The sequence below is a fragment of the Gobius niger genome (genome assembly GCF_951799975.1).
Source record: "Gobius niger genome assembly, chromosome: 2".
NCBI classification, from domain to species: domain Eukaryota; kingdom Metazoa; phylum Chordata; class Actinopteri; order Gobiiformes; family Gobiidae; genus Gobius; species Gobius niger.
In genome coordinates, this window is record NC_136853.1 from 13,679,314 (window position 1) to 13,704,935 (window position 25,622).

Sequence of the window (25,622 nt, forward strand, 5' to 3'; positions counted from 1 at the left end):
GCATTAGCTCACAATTTGCTTGAGCCATGGAATGGTCTATTGGAACTGAAAAGTCAGAGTTAAGATGGATTAGTTGTTTGTAAGTCATTTTCATTACATTGAAAGCATGGTCAAAAGCAGACTTATATATTCGTAGCATACACTTCACTCTCTTTTATTTTCATTTGACCTTTGCCAAAAACGTCCTACTTATTCTTTTTTTATTTTTCAGTCATGGTAGTACTAGTCCCAGAGGGGTGCCTAGTGTACCTGTTTTGTTTTGCAAAATAATTTAAAAAGTCAACACTTTTAAATTGTTGTAACATATACACTTACTAACAAAAGTATCTTTTTTTCAGAGATTACATCGAGCCCTGAACTCGGTCTTCACAGATGACAAATTACCAACTGTTACCAAACCAGAGAAAAGGTACGTCCCATTTGAGTGTCCTACATCAACTAAAACTACACAGAAAGAGAAGTTTTTCCTCTTACTACAGCTCTGGCTGAACTTCAGCACAGATGTATTATTTATGTCCTATCAGAGTATTCAGTGCAACTTGGGATTTAGCCTTATTAACCTTTAAGCAGCTCTATAATGGAATGCTTACCCAACAATTTTTTCACTGTATTATTAATGTGTATGATCAGGAAACAGCTGTCCAAACACTGGTTAGCATTCGTGCATGATTTTATGAGCACAAGAAGAACTATGTCTGAAGCAATGAATAATGTGCAAGCAAGTAGTCAATGTTACACATAAGAGAAGAGTTGTGTGTTCCATTGTAGCGTGAGAAGGTTTCAGATTCAGGGCTGACCTTTTTTTTTTTTTTTTTTACCTATGGGTGACTTAGCATTGCAGGCTGGGTCAAATGAAGACAACACACGTCCAGATGTAGCATATCCACACTTTAAGTTACATTTAAAGCAGCACTAAGTAACGTGTTTACCTTAATAAATCCTTGTCATAGTCCCTGTGGGGGTAATACAAGTGTTTATGGGATGATTGGAGGGTCTTTCATCTCCCCCTTGTGTCTCTGGCCAGAAAACCATGTTTGCAACTTGACTGCCACCGGACCGAAGCCACCAATGCACACTAATGGAATCACGAAGAAGAAGCTAACATGCTAACGGGCAAAGCTAACTGCGTGCTAACGTCACTTTAAACAGTATTTACAGCCAAGTTTGAGTGAAAAAAAATATTTCCATTGTGTAATTGGATGTACAATATCCCTCTCTCCCTTCGCCTTTCCTGTCAGCGTCGTATTTACTCTCATGGGCAATTAATAAGTTCAAAAATCGTAACTTGCTACGACACCTGCAGTTGCACTTATGGCCTCTAGCGGCAAGAGTTACTTAGTACTGCTTTAAGTTTAAGATACTTTGAGTTACGATCATTTCAGGATAAAATGAATGTGAATCTGGTCCCCTCTTGACTGGGAACTACTGCTTTTGACTGTGTTGGAGCGCTGGTGTTGTATTTTCTCACTAACTTTCTTGGAAAAGATCATTGCTTGTTTTAACTAGACTTGAGTGTGGTCAAACAAACATTCTCTGATGAGGTCAGCCACATTCGTTATCGGATAAAAGTCATACATCTTACACTAGCACCATTTAAGATCTGCATTACTCATCCTTTAAATATGAGTGAATTGTGAAGTTTGTAATCCCTCAAATTGTCTGCTTTATATATTACATTTGGGTGTGCGCAATTCAAATATCTCTTTAACAATTTAGGTCACCGAAGCAGGCGGAAATATTTATAATTGAGTTCCGTTTCCTCAGCCTGATAACTTGGCTGACAGTAAGTGACACCAATTAACACCGAGTGTCTGTGTGTCTGTTAAAGGCACTCGTTGCTAATAACTAAATAATCAGTCTGCTGGAAGCGCATTATCTGTGGAGGCAAATGGCGGAGCTAATCTCATCTGACGTCATCCTTGGATGGTTTGACTCGGTGAGGGGCAGGGAAGTCAATCAAAGAGCCTTCTTTTTGGTCCGTTACACCGTCATATTCCGCATGAGCGCACTTAGGCCAGATTAGCGTGAAAGACTTTCGCAGAACCCAGAATCAAAATACCCATCCGGTCATTTTTATGCTGCAGTCGTGTGGCTTTGGAAGCTCGGTAAACTCGTCTATCTGGGATCAAACGCAGTGGTCATTTTGAGATTTTGACTTTGGTCATTAATACCACCACCCCCGATCCATTCCATTTCCGCAATGTGAAGTAAATAAACCTTTGACAATCCAATCCATTGTGCTCCACTCTAGAAATTAACTTTGGAATCAACTTGGCTTATGTCCCAGATCACAATTTCATAGCCTAAATGCCCAATTGACCCCAAAAGTGATCCTAGTCCTGGATCAACAGTGGTAATTGTCAGGCTAAACACATGCCAAACACCTCCGCTATGTACTGTATATGATGCTCCATCCCATCATCATTTCTGCAGCTTTGGCGGCTTCGGGAGCACTGTAATTTGATTTGTCTGAAATGCGCATCACTACGCAAAGTGGTGCAGTCATTTCTGCTGTTGAACGAGAGTGCAACGACACCTGAGAGACCCAGAGCATTTGCAAAGGAGGCCTGGAGGCTCTATTCCATATCATTGTCCGTTATTGCTGTGGACCAATTGAAGGGACACTCAGGTGAAGCACCAAGAAGGGGGATTAAACACATAGATTATTGCAAAGTATAGGGCTATGGGAGGAGTGCCTCTGGTAATGAGAATGAATTAGCTACTCCTGTGTAATTATGCTCATTCAATCAGCCACTTCTGCAAAGAGCCCCACGCTGTTAAAGAGTCAGGATGGGTGAGCAGTGAGTATCACACTTTACTGCTGTCTCACTCTAGCAGGTTCATTTAGAAACAAGAATCAAACCATCAAACGGTCGTTTATCCTAGGGTTTGTTTTTTTATGTTTTGGCTTTGTTTTTAACTAGATTGCCTGAAGCCAATACATTTACTCTCTACTGCTCAAAGGTGCTTATGGATTAGTTAATAGTGGGTACAAAGCAATGCCGACCTGCTTCCGCCCGCGCGCACATGGACATTAGGGCAGAAATGAGATCGCACAGCAAAGGAGCTGACAGGAATATCCGTTTTTCATAATTAAGTCAGAAGTGGGACATTTGAGCAAGGAAAAGGTTGGCTTAATAAAAAATCACTAAATGAAAATCACTAACAGCCTGTTTACCTGTTCAGTGAAGCCCTTCCTCTGCCTCAGTCTGGCACACAGTGCAACAAATGAACGTTTTATTATGAAGAGAATCTGTCTCCTGCTCCTCTGATGATAACATTTAAGCTTTACTTTAATAGCCTTTTGTATAGGCTCTGAATTTGGAATTTGAATCAAATAGTAGTAAAAGAGCCCCAGTTCCTTCGCCCTGTTCAAATATTAAACTACATGCATGCACATATCTTGAAGCCAGTTTTTACTTACAGTAGATACTGTGGCACATGTGTGATATTATCACTTATTCATAGCTGCTAAATATGTGTTTTAATTTAGCTACAACCTGCCTAATACATGAAAAAACATGCATTTATATTTTGCAAATTATGTCCAAATCTCGTCTCGTTCTCGAGGACCCAATTTTGTGCCTCGTCTCATCTCGTGGGGTTTGTATCTCGGCCCACCCACCCCTACAACTGAACAATTTTGGAAAATGCCTGAATGAAAAATTTCAATGATATTCAGAGATTGAAGAAAAATCTCTAAAACAAGGTCAGAACCACATTGTTTAGAAGTGAATACATTTAATTTTCCTTCCAAAAAGCTTTTTCAGTTAGATTTTGTTTTCTTGTGCCCCTCATGGTGTAACTCTTGCAATAGTAAATAGTAGTAGTAATAATAATAGTGGACAGTCTGCAATGTCATTCTTTAATCTGCCAATTAATTTGCAATGTTGAAGATACTATTAAGATTCAAAATGTGCATACCCTTGAGCAAGATTCTTGTTATTAAAAAACAAAAATAGACTGGCAGTCATTTATCAACATCGCACACAGAATAGTGTATATTTTTGATGTATTTTGATCACACATTGGAGGGCATGTGGCATTTATGAACCTGTGCTCCAATCCTGCCGTACACACAAGGAGATGATAATAAATGTGGCGGCTGAATATTCTAAATAATTGCTTTTAACACAACTATTTTTTATTTTTTTACTAAGATTCTTTCAGTAAAACAAATTAACTCTTTAGACGATCCAAGATTGCATTTGCTGAATAAAAATGTTTTTTGTTTATAAATAGGCTGTAAATATATAACCTGGTTAAAGCATGGGAAAAAGCTTGGATACAGCGCTGCAGTCAGACCAGAGTCTGCACCAAGACCAGTGACGTGGCTGTGGTCTGCTCTGCAGACTTAGAGCTGGAGCCGGGGAGAGTGCACGTCTCTCAGCAGGAGCAGAGCTTTCCTCGGGGAGGGAACAGGTGTGCGCAGAGCTGGCAGCAGACCGGGACCTATGAACCCGTCTGGAACAGCCACAGGAAGTGTTTCTATTCCCCTATCGAGAGGAGAGCGCGTGGACAGCAGGCCTGATGCCCGCCGTTCAAAGCAGGATGTGACAAACCCGTAGACCAAAAAAAGCTGTGGTGCTGTTAAAAGGAAGGAGGTGATTTGACTCTGACTTCACTTATATCCATGTGATCTTTTTCAGGTGACATGGGTCTCTATTAAGACCATCGGGTTAATTTGTACGTGTGCCCTGGTAAAGACCACGCTCGTGGTCGAAACACATCGGCATTCTGTGATGTTCCTGGATTTTTCCCTACGTCAGTGCCTCGGAGCACCTCCTTCCTCTAAACATTTAAGATGTTGTGTTCGGACCCTTGCGGAGCACCTGCAAATATGCCTGTGAAAAAGTGTGATTTACCCAAAGATGCACTCATTGTCTTTATCTTTATTCTTTGGCCAAAGCTGTGGTGCTGTCGAGGTTTTGTTTGACCTCCAGGCCACTTGCAGGCACAGAATAAATGCTGAAACAGACGCTGATTGTCCGTACACCCGGCATATGCTCATAATTTAGCCGTTTTCTAAGTTTGATAAATGAGGTCCATTGTGATGCAACTGAGGGGCAAACATACTAAAATGGGGTTTCAAAGCACCCTTTTGCACGTATGAAGAACTGGGCTTGTTGCTGATCCTAAGCCTTATTCTACTATGGTAGTTCTATCTCAGATCCACCCTGTTGCTCTCTTAGCCTGGTCTCTCATCATTAAATGGGTGGCTGCTTTTGTGTGGCCATTTGCAGTCATTGAACAATCATTTAATATTTTGTTCCCCAGATACCTGTCGTTTATTACTCCTGCCTCATTGGGTTGTGAGTGCAATTCTTTCTTTTTTTTTTACGGTTTGTATAGATGAGGACACTTTGGCTTTGTCCCACTGGCTTGTTAGCTTTTCAATGCAGATGCTTATGTAAATGCTGCCTAACACTGAACCATAATACTTACTCACAGTTGCAGCTGACATAATTCAGGAGTAAATAAAGCCTTTGGTTTTCGAATGTTCTGTGCTCATATGAGTAATCATAAACACTCTGTTGCATAGATTAATTACGGCTGTTGTGTTGGTGTTTCCACTGCACCACTTCTATAAATAATGTGGTAATTATCATAAAGCTTTAAGAAATAACCTTGATTGATTACATCCAAACAACAGACTTGCAGTTGCTTATTCACTTAGTCCTTAATACTCATTGCCTTGCTCAATCTGCAGCCATAAATCAGAAACTTCACGGCCTCCGACAAAGTTGTTCGGCTTGTTTTGGTTTGTTTTTTTGGACTCTTTCCCCTGTGCAAGACTATGATGTTGTGGAAAGTGTATCTAATCTGTGATCTGGCTGATGGACCTTGCGACTCCTGTTTGACCTGAACACTGCTTTTGATATTGAATCAGTCCATCTTAATTGGGCATCAGAGAGAGTTTGGGAGTTCTACAGATGCTGTCTCTAATTGGCCCAAGCTTTATCTGTCCCGTCTGAGGCCCGTGGCTGTGTCGGTGCCCTTGTTAGCTTCGTTTACATTTAAAAAGGCACGTCTTTGAAACAGAGGTGGGCCATAATGAGTTCACTTAGAACTTTATGAGAAAATGACGCCTCTCTGTGTTGTTTGCACACCAGCCCTTTTATATTGATGTAGAAATTAATAATGAGTAAATACTCTACTGGAACAATTTTGAAGTTGACAAAGGGAGAACACTTGAAAGTTTATGTACAGTAGTGCATTATATTATACAGTATGGTGGTGAGTTGCCAGCAGAGGAGAACGGTGCACAAAAGGTCTTTCTTCTCAAATGTCTGCGTTTACAATATAAGATTTATTCCACTTTAGAAATGAAAAGACATGAATAAAACAACAACAACATAGAGAGTCACTGCAGGTTCATTCTGAGTTTCAGTATGGTAAAATCTTGAATTTGTAAAAATCTTTACAGTGTGTCTTAAAGGAACACGCCACCGTTTTTCCATACTGAGATATGTTCTTGCCTGAGCTTAGACGAGTTGATGCGTACCTGTCTGGTCTTTGTGCCCGTGGAAGAGCGTGGTCACTTCCAAGTTCACCCTCGTTTGGAGCTATAGGAATACATTGGGAGAGGCCAAATGCGAACAACATCTTTCGTCATTTTGCGTGATTGAGTGCAATGTACAAAGACCAGACAGGTACGCATCAACTCGTCTAAGCTCAGGTAAGAACATATCTCAGTATGTAAAAAACGGTGGCCTGTTCCTTTTAAAGAAGCTCAGATTGTGTAGGATTCAGTAGTAGTTGTTGTACTAGTCGTCCTTGCATGAATGTTTTGGTGACTAACATGGCTCTGGCTTTTCCAAAGCGCCTGAATTTATCCTAAGCAGGTTTGTTTAGCTTTGTTGATGGATCGCTGAGATACCAGCCCAGAAGCTCTTGCCGGGGGTCCAATTCACCTTCTTCCGCCCATCCCACTTTTGCCTCTAAAATATGATGTACAGCAGATTGATTTGTGTAAAATGTCCAGTGACATGCGGTCAGGGGAGACAAGTGCCTCACCAACCATCATAGAAAAATAAAAATGAAACAAAAATAAATAAATTCAAAACACACACTGACCTCGGTCCATTCGCTCAGCGCTCTCTCCTATTCTGTGCTTTTATTGCCCCCCAAAAGTAAAACACATTTATAAATGGGTCTTTTGTTGAGCGCGTTTTCAATCATCTGGATAAAGAGTCCGAGGTGAGGCTAACCTTTACTGCACTGCCGCTGACTGCAGGAGGGGGGCGCTGTGTCTGCGCTACACATTTCTAAAAGAAATGTGGACTACAAGTGAAAACTAGTCTGTTTTATTACTGTGCACGGTTTAGGAGAGGCGTTTTAGATGCAAAGGGATGTTTAAAAGTGAAACTTTATTGGCTAGACCGGCCTTTTATGGATGAACAGTTTTTCCCCTCCGCCATCAGACTCATGAATGATAACAAGACTCAGTAACTCTTTATCAGACTCATGAACATAATAGCCTGTTCCATTTGCACAGCTCTATTGCACTATGTGGTATGTCCACACTTAGATCTGCTGCTATTACTGAATACACCTGCACATCTGTGAATACAATCCCACTGTTGTTCTATGTCAATTGTTGCCTTACCATATTTTACCTTTATTTTTTTAAGAAGAAGAAAAAGCTCTAAAACAAGGTCAGAACCATATTGTTTAGAAGTGAATACATTTAATTTTTCTTCCAAAAAGCTTTTTCAGTTAGATTTTGTTTTCTTGTTGCAATAGTAAATAGTAGTAGTAGTAACAATAATAGTGGACAGTCTGCAATGTCATTCTTTAATCTGCCAATTAATTTGCAATGTTGAAGATACTATTGAGATTTAAAATGTGCATGCCCCTGAGCAAGATTCTTGTTATTAAAAAACAAAAATAGACTGGCAGTCATTTATCAACATCGCACACAGAATAGTGTATATTTTTGATGTATTTTGATCACACATTGGAGGGCATGTGGCATTTATGAACCTGTGCTCCAATCCTGCCGTATGCACAAGGAGATGATAATAAATGTGGCGGATGAATATTTTAAATAATTGCTTTTAAAACTAACACTTTTTTTTTTTTTTACTAAGATTCTTTCAGTAAAACAAATGAACTCTTAAGCCGATCCAAGATTGCATTTGCTGAATAAAAATGGTAATCTTTATTTATAAATAGGCTGTAAATATAAAAAGGTCAAATTATAGTCTTAAAGTTTGTATAACTTATCATAATCTAAATTCTGTGTTTTATGTTCTATATTACACGATTGTACCTAGAAAAGTTCCTAGTTTGTGAACCTGTTCTCAAACCATGGCAATTTTAGTTTTGTTTATTTATTTGTCTGAGCAGTAATCGTTCTGCTCAGAAGGAGTGGGCCGAAGCAAAAGCTTATGAGCGCCCACCCCCGAATCAGTACAATAAAAAATGTTCATATCACAATAGTACACGTTACATATTACAAAGTACATAGTACAAGGAACCTACGAAAACAACATATACACATACCCACAGCATACCCGATTATTATTTATCTTTATCCTATAGAAAAAAAACGTTGTACAATCATACTTTGATTTGCCTCAATGGCAAAAGAGACCTGTTACACTTCAGAGTGGTTATTCTAGCACAGACTAAAATGACAAGGCATTGTATGAAATGTTCACAAAATAAACATTAACAGAAGCGAAGCACAACCATGAAACACAGCGACAGCCAGCGATCCTAATTCTATTCTGATGAAATGATTCAATAGATGGCCCGGGAAGAATTCTGTGGCAAACAACAACAACCTTTTGGAGTCGAACGTAATGCGCAGCTTCTCACTGGTTTACTCTGGGTTATCATAAATATACACAGCAGTATTAGTCGTAGTAGTAGTAGTCTCTTCTGTTTTGATATAAAGCATGGGTTGAGTTAGTCTTAAAGGTTTATTGAGCGTGACTTTTTCCAATGTATTTGCTGCACTGTTCTAAAAAAATCCAGGATTCATTAAGGCTTAAAAAAGGCTGCAAACAAACAATAGATGAACGAATAAAGCAAAATGATTGGACCATAAGTAATAGAATCTCCCCGTGTTAATGCGCGTACCGTTTTCCTGGAAACCTGGAGCTCTTTGATAAGTGCCTTCAAGTGGAAAGCATCATATACTCATAAATAAAAGCAATAAGGGCTCGCTGAATGGAAGAGCAAAGATCACGGCCGGATAATGAAAGATAAAAGCCTCAAAGCAAGTCAAAAGATAAGTTGTGTGCATATTTTGCATTCAATGAAAAGCTGATGCTTTGTGGAATTGTGCACTGATTTGTTGTGCAGTATTGAACTAAACAGAGTGCTCAAACTGCACTTTCATATTCCCTGATTCAATTTTAGTCTTTGTTGTTGTCTTTTAGTTTTAGTCAGGATATAGCTATGACTTTTTAGTTGACAAAGACGGTAAACTTGGTCGACTAAATCTCTAAAATGTAATCAGCTATAGTACATTGTAATGATAAGGGGCTTTACCAAACTGGAAAATAAGGCCTGATAGACCAGAAGATTTTAAAATCTCTTGAGATACAAAAAGCACAGACCGTATAAGGTGCTCAGGGGTGCCACTAATCTGGGCCCTATGACGGAAAAAAAAATTCTGTGCCTCCCACACTTTTTATAATAAACCAGATTTTTTTAACTGAACAGACTGCGATGTTGTGCCTTTTAGAGGTGCCCCAGCAGGTTTATATGGAAGCCCGTTTCCGCCATGTTAAAAAAATAAAAGCCCAACAGGAAGTCGAAATTTAAACTCGTAATTACGAGTTTAAATCTCGAAATTACGAGTTTAAATATCGAAATTACGACTTTTAAACTCGTACTACGAATCTCGAAATTATGAGTTTAAATTTCGAGATTTGAACTCGTAATTTCGAGTTTAAATCTCGAAATTACGACTTTTAAAACTCGGAATTTCGAGATTTAAACTCGGAATTTTGAGTTTTTAAGATCCGTAATCATAGACGTCAGCCCTATTTTACTTTGAAAATCCGGATGTTGTTGCCGTTCTCTTTCCTGTCTGATGCGGTCTGATTTGTGGAGCTTGATCTGGCCAGCATAGCCGTATCTTGGAATCGTATCATGCCTGAAAAACAACTGCTATTTTGGGGCAAACTCGTCCCTCTTTGCCTCTGCCATGTCCTATGGATCCCCCCTAAGGTCTCCCCGCTTGATAAAAAGGCAATGCTGGTTGACAGTGGCTAGTTTGCCCAGTTAGCATGTGCAATCCACCTCATTGTTGATAAAAAAAAAAAGGCTCCAATCAACCACCAATTATTAAATCCCGACCCAGTGTGTGATAATCTTCAAGGCTGCATTATGTGGTTACTGGCTTTATTGACGTTTTTAGTGTATAATACTTAATTCCACAAGATCCATTATTGGAGCTGGATGCTAGAGCTGCTAAGAAGCTAGTTAGCTCCGGGTGCTAAGCAATCGGCTACAGCCATAAACTGCAAAATCATCCAGCCCCGCTCAGTGTGTGATCGTTGTTAAAGTGATGCTTTATGTAGACGGTGGGTTTATTGACTTTATTCATGCATATTTCACATGATCATGATCATGATCATCCGAAGTTCATCGAAGTTCATGATGCTACGATCGTAGCATTAGCTTTGGGAATGCCCCTGCATCATCAAGGCCTAAACACATTCCTATCGTGGATACAGTCATTTTTAATAAGTTTTCTTGTCACTTCTTTTAAAGTAAGAGTAAATTAAACATTTCTGTGTGTCTTTGTAAAAGTTGTAAGAGTTGCTGCAGCTCCGGTTCACAACACGATGAAGCTAATCCTCCATGATTGTTTACATTTGCACCAGTGGTTCCGCTGTCCCCGCCGTACCGACGTCTATGATCACGGATTTGAAAAACTCGAAATTCCGAGTTTAATTCTCGAAATTCTGAGTTTTAAAAGTCGTAATTTCGAGATTTAAACTTGTAATTTCAAGATTTAAAGTCGTAGTACGAGTTTAAAAGTCGTAATTTCGAGATTTAAACTCGAAATTTTGTGTTTTAAACACAAAATTATGACTTTAAATCTCGTAATTTCGACTTCCCGTTGGAAGGAAACGGGCTTCCATAGGTTTATGGTTCAAGTTGTGGATTTTAATTTTCATAAAATGCTATCGTAAGGCTACATTTTATTAATGCAATAAAGGATGGTGTTGCCTATCAAAGATGAACAAGTCAAACATTTCAGCCCACAGTGGAAAAATAATGGCCCACATAAAGATTAAAGGAAACTTATCTTCTAAATTTGGACAAAACACTGCTGCTTATCAATCTTGAGTGCTCCGCCCATGCTTTTAACTTGTTTCCTGACTGTGAGGTGCACCCACACACTGGTCTGTCAACACCACAGCCTAAAGCTTTAGTCCTGACACTTGGCCTTATGCTTTCTTTAGCTTTTGTAACAGTTTGACTGATGTACTGGGAACAGGGCATTGCACATTTCTGGCACACGACCACGGGGCGACAGTGGCGCAGCTGGTACTGCGGGTCGTCTCATGATCGGAAGGTCGGGGGTTCAAATCCCAACTCCTGAAGATGCACACTGTCATTGTGTCCTTGGGCAAGACACTTCACCCACCTCTCCACCAGTGTCTGCATAAACTGGTGAATGAGTGTGAAAGGGTAGACAGGTTTTTTTTTAATGTCTTATTACATTATGTACCTCCTAATGCATATGATTCCATTGTGTGTATTACATACTTACAGTCATTACACACTGCTACAGCACATTACATTGTACTAATATTGGCAGGTACAATTTATCAAACATAGTATAAAATAAAGTGCTACATCATGTTTACGGCACTGTATGTTATGGAAAAATAATTCAGTTTAATTAATTTTTTACGCTTACTTACATAAGATGCAGTGTTAATTTCGTCGACTCAAATATTTACTCTTAATTTGAGTCAAAGTGATATTTTTGACGACTAAAGTTGGGCTAAAACTAAATTTAAAGTTTTTCATGAGACTAAAATGTCCAGATATTTTAGTCGACTAAAATAAGACTAAATAAAAATGAAAAGGAGAGACTAAAATCTTCCAAACTTCTGTTGACCGTCTGAAAGAGCCTCAGATCATGTAAATTCACTGCCAAAGGAGCAGCTCTGAGTTTTGTTCATGTGGGAGCAGCTCCATGAGCAGAGGACCTTCATTAAATATGATTATAATTATATAGAAGATATTTGTTTTGACTAAATCTCGACTATAATTGACATTGTCATTTTCGTCAAAAGACTAAGACTAAAACTAACCTAAAATATGTTGTCAAAATTAACACTGATAAGATGTTTCTGATGAATAGAAAATATGTACAGTATTTCCTGACCAGTTGTGTGCATCCATACAGTATGTTAAAAAAGTAAACATACCTTCAAACTGGGATGCGGGGGCTTTGTTTGGGTTGTTAGTGCCTGCCGTGAGCGCAGCTTCAAAACGATCCACAAGAGGAAATTGGTTTGGCTTTGGGAAATGTTTTGTTCACGATTAAAATAACATACAAAGAGTGCAAACGGCTCCAATCAACCCCCGGCTGTTGAACTTGAGCATTTTCACTCTTCACAAAATTGCTTCGTAATCTAGAAAGGCTAGGATAGCTTTTACAAGTAAAATAAATAAATAAATATGTCTAAACTACTTAAATTGATGCTGACAGTAAGTTCCTGTAGCCAGACGGCCTATTGTCTTTGTTACTAGAAAACCTATTGAACCTCATTGGACCAGTTAACCCCCACCTGAACCTAGCACATTTTCTCCAGTTCAGCTTTACCCAAATCTAAAAGCTGGAGCTCACAGCCTCATTTGAAAGCTACGACCTGCATAACTGATCGTGACCTTTTTGTTGCGTTGTCCTCACATTTTCATCCTCAGTTACGTCTCATTTTTGTTGCTAATTTGATTTTTTTTTTTTTGAATTTTTTTTTCAAGAAGCTTTTAAATTTGGTTAGAGTTGAGCTGGAGAAAATGTGCTCGGTTCGGGCGGGGTTTAAGAGGTTAAATTGACAAAAAAAAGTGTACAGGAAAAAAGCTTAGACGAGTTGATGCGTACCTTTCTGGTCTTTACGCTAACTTCACCCCCGTTTGGGCCCATGAAGAGAGGAGGAGGGGCTAAATGCTAACAACATGTTCGGTGTTTTTTCATGGCTGAGCGCTCGTACAAAGACCAGACAGGTACGCATCAACTCGTCTAAGCTAAGGTAAGAACATATCTCAGTATGGAAAAACGGTGGCTATTCCTTTAAGGCCTTCAGTAAAGAATTCAGAAACTGTTGAATTGCTGGGTTGCAGGTGACATCACAGTGTTCTAAAGGCCTATACTATTACATAGAGGAAAAATTATTTTGTTTTTGAGGACATTTTTGGTCTTGTACAGAGAGATCTTGGACCCAGCGACTGATATTAAAGATCATTTTTTAAATTCATATATTTTCTTTTTAGCTTCGACTTGTGAAAGTGTAATGTTATGAATAGGAAAAACTGGCTCCTGCCCCCCGCTGGGTCCGATGACATCATCACATTCTAGAACCTGCAACCCAGCAATATGATTTTTTTTATTATTATTATTTGAGCAGCAAAGACTCTGCTCAAAAGGAGTGGGCCGAAGCAAGAGCTTATGAGTGCCCACCCCCAAAATCAATACAATTAAAATGATCATTTCACAAGAACATTGTGGAACAACAAAGGAACAAAACAACAACAAGGAAACAACATTTACAAGATGGTATTTACACTATGGCTTTACATGACTGAAACGTATGCACTGTATACAATCCCCAAAAGGGATCCCCAAACTATGATAAAGCCACATACTTACAAACTATTTACTAAGTACTATAACTTACAAAACACTGTTTGAAATGTTCATACATCAACAGGAAAGAAAAACAATTACAACAACGGTCTCGTTTCATGTACGGGGTCTAGTACAAAGCGAGTTGCAAAAAGCGATCATTGATCAATTTCTTTCAGATGGTTACCATGACGAACATTGATAGTATTAGCGAGAGTCACTAGTTTTATTTTAAAAATGACACATTAATATACATATTATACTCCGTGATCTTGCTGCTTCCCAGTTGTCATTACCATCCTCAGAATAATATTAATTTGAGTACAATATGTATATTTTTTAAATTATTATTATTATTTTATTTTTTTAAGTACATGTATTATGTAAGCCCTACACAGTGTAGTGCGTTAAACAGGAGTAGAGCGGGCAAGTTGACGAGAGCAGTAGCTCCTCATCAACAAACCCCCACCCAGCCGCCCTAACTTATTTGGTAGATGATGTTCCTAGGCAGTGTGGTGCATTACAATATGAGATGGATGTTTTGCTGCTGTGGTAAGGGAGTTGCAAATTTGAAACATCTATATCATGGAGGGCAGAGAGTTCATTTTAAGAGGATAAGTCACAGGCAGGTATCAATGCAGATATGCAGAGAATGCAGTTTTAATATAAGAAACCCTACACAGTGGGGAAAACAGCATTGTTGTAACAGAATTGAAAAATTGTAAACAACCATCCAAGTATCAAATATAAATATGAAAATAATATTCATTTGATATATTTCCCCAGATGCAATGAAGGAAACAACCAATCGGCGTGCTGGAACGCCACCGAGTTGTCCCACTGTAACAGACGGAGGGTCCTTCCGGAGGTGCAGAACGACCTGGAGCACCCATTATCCCAGGACCTGTCAGCTCCAACATCGTCCTCCCCTCACCCACACTCTATCCCCTTACTGGAGAAACACCTGCCCATAGTGACCACTTCCAACGGTCGCTCCGACCTGCTGGGACGCTTGGCGGCGGGACAGGGGGGCACGTGTCCAGGCATAACCCCGGTGCACTGTCGGGGACTGGGGGAATGTGGACAAGGTCTTGGGGGCGTGGGCCGAAATCCCCTGGTACAAGAGCTTTCAGAACTGGAGAGTCAAATCCACGTGATTAAGCAGCAGCTACAGTCTGCTATGAGAAGAAAGAGGGAGCTCGAACAGTACCAAGCGGAGCACCATACTCCTTCGAATCAGCCCACCACGAACCAGGGCAACCAGTTCTCCCCGTACACCCAGCCCCACCAGCAGACTAACCCACACACAAACACACTACCGGAGTTTTGATGGATACCGTTGTCCAATGAAACCTGGTTTGATGTTGTTTTGGACCCTGTTCGGAAAGGGAACGCATTACTGGGGGCAGGACCCTCCTTTTGGATTGGAGGTTACAGCGCTGGTCGATCTAAACATAAGATCTGGATTTAATATTCTAGTGAGACAATTTGTCAAATCTGGAATGAGATCGGATCGGGTGGCACCGAACGCAAGAACCATGGCCAAATTGTGTTTCAGTATTTCACTTGCTCAATTCTCTCACTGGAACGCCGTGAAATCCCTCCCCCCCTCGTTTCTTTTCATTTTACAGTCCACAATCTTCTCCTTCTTTCTCCATCCTCTCCCTTTACTCCATCCAATCTCCCGCTCCCTCTTTGAAGGCACAGATTTGCTTGCAAGGAAGATAAGCTCCGGCCATAGATACATGAGGGCTCGCTGGTATTTAAGACTAATGGGCTAATTCACCTGCGTCTAATGCAGATGACCCCGAGTTGAACCCGCCCAGTTATGGCGTTAAGTCCCCAGAGTCTTGCCTCAACCTTTCTACTGGTGAAGGGGGAAATATATACAGTTTAATTTGACTTTCCATTGCCCTTGAGTTACCAGTTTTGATAACTTGCAATTTCTTACCCTCTGGGCAGGTCCAGGGGTCAATTTAGAGGGCTATTGAGATTAAAAGTGGCAAGATTTAGTGAGGTTGCACACGGCGGTTTCGGTTCTCTGCTAAATGCAAGTCTTTCTTGTCAATGGATCACTGTGTAGAAATCCCCTACTTTCCACAAATTACACTGCGGAAGAATTACTGTCATTGTGTCAGAGTTTGATCCACTGTTTTCCACCATAAGAGCTCATGAATTAGAGGGTTGAATATGTATTGTATCCAGTGCATTTATAAACCCAAGGTGTGATATGGAAATGTTTGTTTTGAAGACGTTTTACGTATGAAAACTTAAAGTGAGTTGTTCAGACATTTTTCACTCTCTCTTTTAACTATTCTTTCTAACTCTATAATTACAAGTTATGAAAAGAAAAAGAAAAACGCTAATTAATAATGTCAAATATTCAAATTCAACACAGCAACCTCTCCCGCTCGGTGATGATGCATTAGCTACCGTAAATTCTCTAACACTGGCCTGTATTCCATTAACGGCCGGGTCTCTAACAGTGGCCAGGTTTGCGGCTGGTGGAGGCAAATTAAAGCCGGTCTCTAAATCAGGCCGGGGCTTTTATTAGAAACTATAGCGGTAGAAATATTCCCCATGTTAGGAATTTGTCTCATACTCGTGTAAAAGAAAACTGGAACTGCAGGAAGTAAACAAACGGGAACCCGGGCCGAGGGGGAACGCTGCGGAGTGGAGCTGATCCAAGCGTAACTTTGACACAGATTTAGCCACTTTTCAAACCTCCAGTGACTATTTGTGGAAACAGGGAAAGTAACAAATGTTGTGTGACCCTCCAGGGTTTTAATAAAGTCACCATCGCGTCTTCAAAGCACGTCCAGCTGCTCCGTGTGCAGGTCAGTCCCAGGCCTCAAAATAACTCCTCCGATCAGCGCGAGCGTCTCGTCATCTCTCGGGTCTGTCTCATGATCGATCACAAACACAAGCGCTCCGTCTAAACTCACCTTTTACACGAGATAACAACAAATAATCCAGTCCGCGGTAAAAATGAAACAGAAACCTGCAGGGACATCGATGTCAATGCTCCGCTAACAGCAACGAAACACTTCCTGTTGTCCCGACAAAATAAAAGGCATCAATGTTCCAGCCGCTGGGAGAGTGTTTGAAATGTTAATAAATGAACCTAATATTTTAGGTGCAAATGGACACAAATCTCGTTTTTCTTCGTTTTCCTGGTCGTCCGTTTTGCTCAAATAGAAATAAAGGCCTGTCTCTAATTGTGGCCTGGTTCCAATAAAGGCCTGGTCCTAGATGCCCTTGAGTAAATAAAGGCCCCGGCCGATATTATATAATTTACGGTATATACCAATTGTTATTTCGATCAAACAATGAAAGATTTTTTTTTTTTAAGTTTGCAAATTTAGCATTTTCAGTATCACATGTCAACGTAACAGCAGTGGTTTGAATACTTTCTGAACCCGATGTATCTTAACACTTTGGGAAAATGATCTCATCTTACGTCTCAACTTTCTGCACAATTTCCTCCCAGTTAAGTGAGGCTGGGTTTCCCGTGGGGGGAGCAGATGAGCCCCCTCCTCAGGCCTGTCTCCATGCGGCGGGACACATCTGCGCTCCCACCGGGAAAAGGACCCTTTTTTTTTTTTTCACAAATAGATCCTGAACCATCCTGTTCTTACACTCCCATTTGTGACTTTAGCAGAAACACGGGAGCTCATTTATTAAGACAGGTGCTAAATAGCGAGTGCAACTTGCGATTTGTGGCCTTGTTGCATCCAAATGAACATTTAGAATTGTGTTTAATACAGAATTATTGCTCGAAATCCAAAATGTAAATGAGAGCAAGTTAAATATACCCGAATGACAGCTGCTGATCCACTTAGGCGCAAACAGCTCATGAGAAAACACTTTGTAAAATGACCCCCATAATGTGTTGAGACACATTGCTCACATGGATCAGTTGGGCGGGCTATTCAGGTCAAAAATCCAATGCATTTTTTTTATTGATCAACTCAGGGCCCCTTGAAATCTTTTTATTTACTTCATTCATATTTAAATCATTTGGTTACTCTTCCCACTGTGCAAAAAAACTGTCCACATATATGAAAGAAAAGTCATTACATTTTCTGGCACCTTATCTGGAGAATTATTCTTTTGATGGTATTATTTTAAAGTTCTGCTTCTCCCCTATGCCGTGTCCAAAGTGGGGACGGTTGCCCTGGAGCCACATTTCTAAATCACATATTGGGATTTAAACAAATCTCTGCTTTCATATGGGACGTATGGGGTTTCTTTGTGGTCGTTCTTCCAAAGTTCACCATAATCCGCACTCTGATATGTAATTCTCTTACAACTGCACACACTGAAGGAGTCCTTTTGTGAAGATATACTGTTCTTGCACCTGATTTGTTTGGATGTTATTAAAGTTTACCTCTATTGTTTGCCCGCGTTCTCTATTTGAATGCACCCGCACCACTTTCCTTTTCTCACAATGACTTTTCTTGTGGACTCCAGTTGCTTATCACTAGTTTAAAGGCTTCAACTAATTAGAAAGTGTTAGTTTGAATAGGCTGAACTTGGAAGAGTGCTGAAAGTGGGTCACAAAAATGTTAGCAGCAAACACTGTTCCCAAAGTTTATTTTTTTTAGCCATTTTATGTAAACAGACTCTAGCATGGCTTCAAAAAAAACACCCTGTAGCTCTGCGCTGGCATTTATTTGTGGCACTATCTTTCTCTCTCGTTGCTTGAGGACCAGCAATTAAAGAGACCACAGGAAGAGGCGTACTCTGAAAGCTAAAGATGACATTTATATAAACACGTGGTGTGGTCAGTGCCCTCTCAGATGCACGGCCGATCTGTTTAGCGAGTGTGCCCGAAGGGGAGGCTGGGTCTGACAGTGCTGAAATGAATACCTGACCGAGCAGAAGACCATGGGATCAGCATGCAGCGCTGAGCTGTCACTGGATATTTTTTGTGCAGCAGGACTTGCTTAGACGTGACAAAAACATCCCTCTGGTCAAAGGAGAAACAACACAATAGAGAAAGTTAAAGTGTGCATAAAAGTAAAGGAAAATGTAGTTTTCCCTGATTTGACACTTTTTATGTTCGTTATTGGACATGAGCAATGACGCTGTACACAAGGGTCATGAGCAAGTCCCTGTTCTAGCCCTGGAATTATGTTTTAGAACCTTAACACACATTCAGGTAGTTGCTCTTCTATTTCAGGGTATTTAGAATACTTGCTTGATATCAAAGAGCATCACAGTACTCAATCAGTAAATTTCAGTTTCATAGCAGAAAGAAAAGATCAAAACAGCCGGGTAAAAGTCCTTCTAAGTCATTCTAAATTAGTGGTAAATAAGTGTGTAAGAGGCGTGTAGTGTTGGCTAATCATCTACTTAATGATATGCTGCTTTTATCCATTGCACTTTGATTAGACAAAAGAACAGAATACGCTGCTAAATACTTTTTAAGGTGAGTATTCAGTATTCTGGAACTAAATATAATTTCAAAGTATTCTCCCCGACACTGTCTGGTTTCCCCTACGACTACAAACATGTACAATAGCCGGGCTCCAAATCTGGACATGTGTCCCCGAGCACCGGCACACACTAGCTGCTCACTGCTCCTACAGGTCGCCCCGGTGGCATTGGGTCAAATGCTGAGAATGGATTTCCATACGGAGGGTAATAAAGTATACCGTAACCTTAAAAAAGCACCCAATCACTCTCTATCCGACTCATGACCTTATGACCTGTTCCAGCCATTTGCACTATGTGTGGTGTATGTCCACACGGCTGCCAATGCATCTGTAAATCCATGTTCTGTGTTGAATTGTTATTCTATTTTATTATTTTCATCTTAATCCATTTCTACTTCAAGATTTGGAGAAGGGTCCATGGGTGCTGCAGTGCCGGGACAGTAGTGTGAGACTCTTGCAGGATCCAGGGATCCATCGGTTCACATGGTTGACTCATGATACTTATAGTGTAATAAATAAATGGATAAAGTCAAATCTCATCTCACATATTAGGCAAAATCTGTTTAGTAATCAGCCATGAGTTTGCGAGTACATTTACACAGCGAAGTTTAATCTGTGTTTGTCTCAGGGTTTCAGCTCTGTGCGTTGGCAGACTTTGCAATAATTAGTATGAAAATGGCCCTTTTTCTCATATAAGGGCAACTCTAACATCTATAATCCTTCTCTTCACAACAGAAATCAAAGATAACGTGTTGATATACAGTGCTTTTATTCTTCAGTATACTGATGCTGACATAATGAGGAAATCAAACAGGCATTTTGCATTTCAAATAATAGTAATAAATGCACAACAGACCACATTTTGCTACTGAATATTTAATTTGTGGACAAACCAACACAAAAAGTAAGCAGCATTTCAAAAAGAAAACACACAATGATAATGATATCTATAAAACATGGCAACTTCATCATGCTGGGCAGCACCCAAAAACAAATGGAGTCACAATATCATAGTCCATTGATGAGTCAGGGGTCAGGGGTCAGGAGGGAGGACGAATAATGGAATGTGTTAATGACTAGCCAGACCAAAAATTACTTTTAAGTAGTTTTTATACTATTTTACACATTCACACAGGAAGTATACTTCAATGAATAGTAAAATAATCCCAACTAAGATTTATTTAAGCATTTCGATGATGGCTAGTTCCACCTTCATAATGTCACAGTGAATCAGGAAACAGCAATGAAAGACGCAGTGTTCAAAGCCTTTCCCTTGATGCCATGACAAACGAGATGAATTACACAGACATTTGAAAAACAATAAGAAAAACAAACAGGGATGAAGATCAGAGAACACACAATTAAATCATCCACTTTTGTTATTATAGTACATTGTGGTTGATATGGCACTACATGTGCCACACACCCTCTTAATCCAAGGATGTCTCACTTTTCCTTTTCATTTCCTCCAAAGGGAAGAAACACCAAACTGATACCAAAACATATCCAAGTTTACAGCAGGCAGACAGGTCCAAATGGATCATAAGCATCATACAGATTAACAAAAATCTTTACAAAATATGACCTGTGGTCATGTAATATACAGTGGAGATAATAAAAAGGATTTTTTTGTTTGTTTGTTTATTTTCTGTACAAATGACATATATCACACAACAACATCAATTCATTTACTGGTTTTCAGACACAATATGGAAAGCACCTGGAAGAAGTGAGTTCAAACTAACAGAGTCCGCAGACAGAAATTGTGCCAAGTTAAAATGGTTGATGCTAGTTCGTACTGCTCGGGGGTAAGATATGGTAAACTGTCATAGCACAACAACAAACAGGCAAATGTCTTTACTTCTGTAATGCTTTTCCTGTCGCGTGATCTATATATGCATTATAGCACCTGTTTTCTTTCTCCTGCAGCAGATGAGAAACACAACACTGGCTTTTATACCAGATGTAGTTCTGGGCACAAATCTTCATTTTGCAAGGGAGTGCTTGGTGCTCCTATATACAACAACTGAACCTTTGATTTCCCAGTGTAAATGCAAACATACTGACTCACAAGGAGCCGCACTGTCCATGTTACAAAGAACCTTTTGATATTTTTTCTAAAGCTTTCACACAGAGAAAACAGTAGACAACAGAAAAGGGTTTTTAAAAACCAATCAGAATGGACCGTCCGTCCGGCCAGTACAATCTTGTGCAACCCATCGTCAGGCTACAGCACTCATTCATACAAAATGTACAAAAGTTTCTACAACATCAACACAGGGATCTGCCAAGGACAATGTTTCAAATGCTTTACTCCTTCAGGAAGAGCCACCTGTGCTTTAAGTAAAAGTTCAGTTTAAAGGTTCAATATCATGCTTTTTCCCCCAGATTATTTTGTTTCCTGTAGTCTAACTTAATATTGTGGTATGCAGCAGAGTGAAAAGAAAAACAAGAACAAGAGCAAGAGCAAGGACATGGTCATTAGAACAACTTAGGCAAAGGTGTGTATCGACTCTAAAAACATTGAAGAGCTTCACTGGTTGCAACATTCTCGCCTATGCAGGAGTGGAGACGGGTTTTGACAGGAAGAACAATGTGAAAGAAACAAAACACCAGTCCAGGGCGGTTCTTGGCACGGAAACATCATTATAGCGTGGTTAAAAGCTCAAATAAGCGAATTGATCCTAATATAAAGCCTGACCTTTAAGTTGTGCCTTGGCGATGCAGCTCTGCACAGCCTGAAGAAAAAGCAAAGCATTTGAAAGAAGCATCCCTGCAGCCACTACAACATTTATATCAGTAGTGTGTGAGTATTTGAGCCATCGGAGCCTCGCCATCCTGCGTCTCGTGTCATTGTGTCTGGAAGTGCTGCGGAGACGCAAACGTGACCCGGTGCTGCCCCCTTAGTCATGTGACCTCTGTCATGGACGCCGAGTGGTTCTGCAAACACACGTGGAGCACAGGGATGGAGAGGGGGGCAGAACGCAAAGTGCAAAAGGGCCGAGGTGGAAGGTAAAGGAAAAAAAAAGGGGTTGAAATGAAAGTCAGTGTTATCAGACCGTATAGTGCCGTATTAGAAAAGAGAGGGAGGTGCTATTTAGAGCATGTGTCATCTCTGTAACAAAGCAGATACACACGAATAATAGAAGAGACAGCAACAAAGGGAGACATAAAAGTGCAAGGATGTAAGGGGGAAACCACAGCGAACGAGGAATAAATGTGGAAAATAGGGAAATTAACAAACGCCACAAGCAGAGAAGAATGACAGCGTGCGGAGAAGGAAGGCAAGAAGGACAAAAAGTAGGAAAGAAAAATGGAAAGAAAGAAGATAAAAGGTATAAGATAAACAGACACACACAGAAATGTTTAGTGACACCCTCAATTGGGGACTGATAACATCGAATTTCAACATTTTTAAAGCAGTACTAAGTAGCTAATGTCCCTAGAGGCCATAAGCGCCACTGCAGATGTCATAGCAGTTTGCGTTTTTTTACTCAGTAATTGTCCGTGAGAGTAAATACTGCGCTGACAGAAAAGACAAAGGCAGAGAGGGATATTGTACAGCCAATTGCACAATGGAGATTTTTTTTTTTCACACAAACTTGGCTGTAAATACTGTTCAAGTGGTGCTAGCCCACAGTTAGCTTTTCCCGTTAGCCTGTTAGCTTCTTCTTTGTGATTCTATTAGTGTGTATTGGGGCCTCCGACCCGTAGGCAGTGAAGTTGAAAATGTAGTTTTCTGGCCAGAGACACAGGGGGAGATGAACCCCCCCCCCCTCTCCAATCATCCCATTAACACTTGTATTACCCCCAGAAAAACTAGGATTTATTAAGGTAAACAAGTTACTTAGTACTGCTTTAAGAAGACAGAGGTGAAAAACATCGATGTGGTGACAAGATCAATCTGAGCTGTCATCTTAAATATATAATTTCAAATAAAAAGGATCCATATATATAGTTGTTGGCAGCATGGTTAAATTTAAGAAGTACAGTAATTTAAAGTAGCTTTTAAAATTACAGATACAGCGTTAGCTTTTCATAACCATTTGGTACATCCTTAAATTTTAACATCACAAATTATCCCTGGGAGGGGCAGTCACTGGGGGTACGAGTACTTATATAGAGATAACTGATTTTGGATGTTGGGTCAACTGCATGTGCTTTACCTGTGCACTGAGCGTCTCCAGGGGGCTCTCCACTCGAGGGAAGGTCATGAGGGGCAGACCGCGGTACTCCTCCTGCTTCCGTTTACCTGCTGCACCGTGAACGCCTTTGAAGTTGTTCACGACGCATATGCCCTGGAGAAAGACATGCAGGCAACAGTTCAACAGAAGAGTAAAATGAGATAAGGAGCAATAACGAGTTTCTCCATTTACTCTGCGAGTGGGCGCTGCAAAGACGGAAAACTGCAATGACAAGCATAGTGTCACATACAACGTTTTTTACTCCATGATACCTGAAAAATATGTGTAAGGTAGCCAGTTTGCAGAGTGTGCTCATATTTAGTTTGCCATTTGCTCTTTGTCACCTGTTGAGCTGTGCTGCAGCGTCCCCATTGGTAAGAACATGAACTGCTCTGAGGATCAGCACAAACAAACTCAGATAGATTAATCCAGAAGACAGACTGACTGCTCCGTACATATCTGTATGTTTTGCAAACGTCTAGCTTTAATGAGTATTTAGTATTTCTTTACCTTCCTTTAGTAATTTTGAATATTGTTTGTATTTGTCTCTGGAGCGCTGGCCTATGAAGCTTCCCACTCCTCCTCTCGCTCGCCCCTCACACACCTGCAGTCCAGAGTCCGCTGGTGCTGCAGGCCAGGTGAGACCGGCTGTCCTCTTTTCGCTTTTCTTTTGACTTGGTGCAGTTGTTTTTTTGCTTAGTTTGGATGTGTGTCTCGGCCTCTCTGGCTGCATAGCAGTTGGCCCGAGGCCACGTCTGTATTTTGAGTTTGGCCGGCTCACCTGGTCCATCTATCTGTTGATTACTTTGGTCCTCCTTTTATGGGCACTGGATGGTAAGGGTTTCAACTTTTGATAAACTGGATCGCTGTAAGCAATTAGGGAGTTGGTGATTTGTAAAAAAAATCATTGTATAGGTAATGCTGCAGCAGCAAAACACTCAATCAGGCAACGCACTACAGTACAAACGCAAAGATAACACGGATGGCCATATTTGGAGGTAGGGCCGTGTGCATGTTGACAGACCCTCCTGTGTTTGCCTCATCAGAGTGTGGCGTAAATCACCCTCTGTTAGAAATTCACTGTGCTGTGTTTAACATTAGAGGCACCGGCACACGCGCTGGTTTCGACTGGTTAATCAAAGCAAGCAGCCAGAGGGGAGCGGCTTTCCCCTGGCCAGCCATGCCCTGAGGCGGAGCACACAGAAAATGAAGCCGGGCTGAATCACCGGAAGAGAGAGGGCTCAAGGTCCCTGTGTTTGTGAGGGTTCATGGGCCAGTGAGCAAAGGGAAATTGCAGCCTCCGCACTGCAATTTATGATGTGTCTCCTGCATGGCTGAGTCAGAAATTATCCAGATTCCAACACTTGTTTGGATAGTTTGCTTCTGATTAGATTAATCTGTTTTAAAACATGGTGCACAAACTCCATCTGCGGATAGTTTGTATTTCTGATCTAACAAGACACTTTGATCAAACTCACGATGTAGCCTTGACTCCCACAGCATTTCATTCATTTTTTGCCTCAATAACCCAAGTCGGAGATGTCACTAATTGACTTTGCAAATACTAAAACTGAACACACAAACTAAATATATTTCCACATTTTCAAGGATGCACAGTTGATTTCGCATCGTTCATCCAGTGCCTGATACGTCAACAGTGCTGAAAAAGCAAATAGCAGCTGCATGTGCTGTGATATGACCTTGTAACCAAATAAATGCCCCAAATGCATTTCTGTTTCATTGTTTGGCAAACAAAACAGATTTCCTGGACTGAGAAGGCTTGCTTGTGTAGTGCACTGTTGCATCATTATTTAATTTGCATTTAGTTCAAAGTAAATGTTAAAAGGATTAAAACGTGGACTTGATACACTTTACGTTTGGTCACACCTGTGTCCTGAAAATGACCAGTGAAAAGGAGGTTATTTTGTGTGCATGATCCAATCAGCACCATCATCTTAAGGTGAACCTGACACGAACCTAGGATTTCATGGAAACACTGTGTGCAATTGTATGAATGAAAAAGACTAACATCGCAGCCCTATTGTTTTTGCCTTTCCCTCAGTCAGTTCATTCAGAGTCCACTGAGCACGCTTTCCTTTTGTCCCGGTGACAGACACACTTCCAGCTCAGGAAGTGTGGATTAAACCACCATTCTCAATCTCCAAAAGC

General features: G+C 40.5%; 2 protein-coding genes across 3 annotated transcripts in view; one reads left to right on the plus strand and one right to left on the minus strand.

Moving 5' to 3' along the window:
- The window catches only part of grin3a (glutamate receptor, ionotropic, N-methyl-D-aspartate 3A), an 87,292-nt gene extending 71,172 nt beyond the window's left edge, over positions 1 to 16,120 (plus strand). Inside the window, exons 9-10 of the mRNA XM_079582562.1 lie at positions 339 to 409; positions 14,615 to 16,120. Of these exons, the coding sequence (XP_079438688.1) occupies positions 339 to 409; positions 14,615 to 15,158 (615 nt within the window). The 3' untranslated portion in view covers positions 15,159 to 16,120. The remainder of the gene's footprint in view (positions 1 to 338; positions 410 to 14,614) is intronic.
- A 5,747-nt stretch (positions 16,121 to 21,867) lies between these two features.
- plppr1 (phospholipid phosphatase related 1) overlaps positions 21,868 to 25,622 on the minus strand; it is a 70,552-nt gene continuing 66,797 nt past the window's right edge. Inside the window, exons 7-8 of one of the 2 annotated variants that reach the window (XM_079582633.1) lie at positions 23,436 to 23,567; positions 21,868 to 22,384 (exon numbers count right to left, since the gene is read on the minus strand). In XM_079582633.1, coding sequence (XP_079438759.1) covers positions 22,379 to 22,384; positions 23,436 to 23,567 — 138 coding nt within the window. In that variant the 3' untranslated portion in view covers positions 21,868 to 22,378. The remainder of the gene's footprint in view (positions 22,385 to 23,435; positions 23,568 to 25,622) is intronic. The other variant, XM_079582632.1, reaches the window with a different exon arrangement.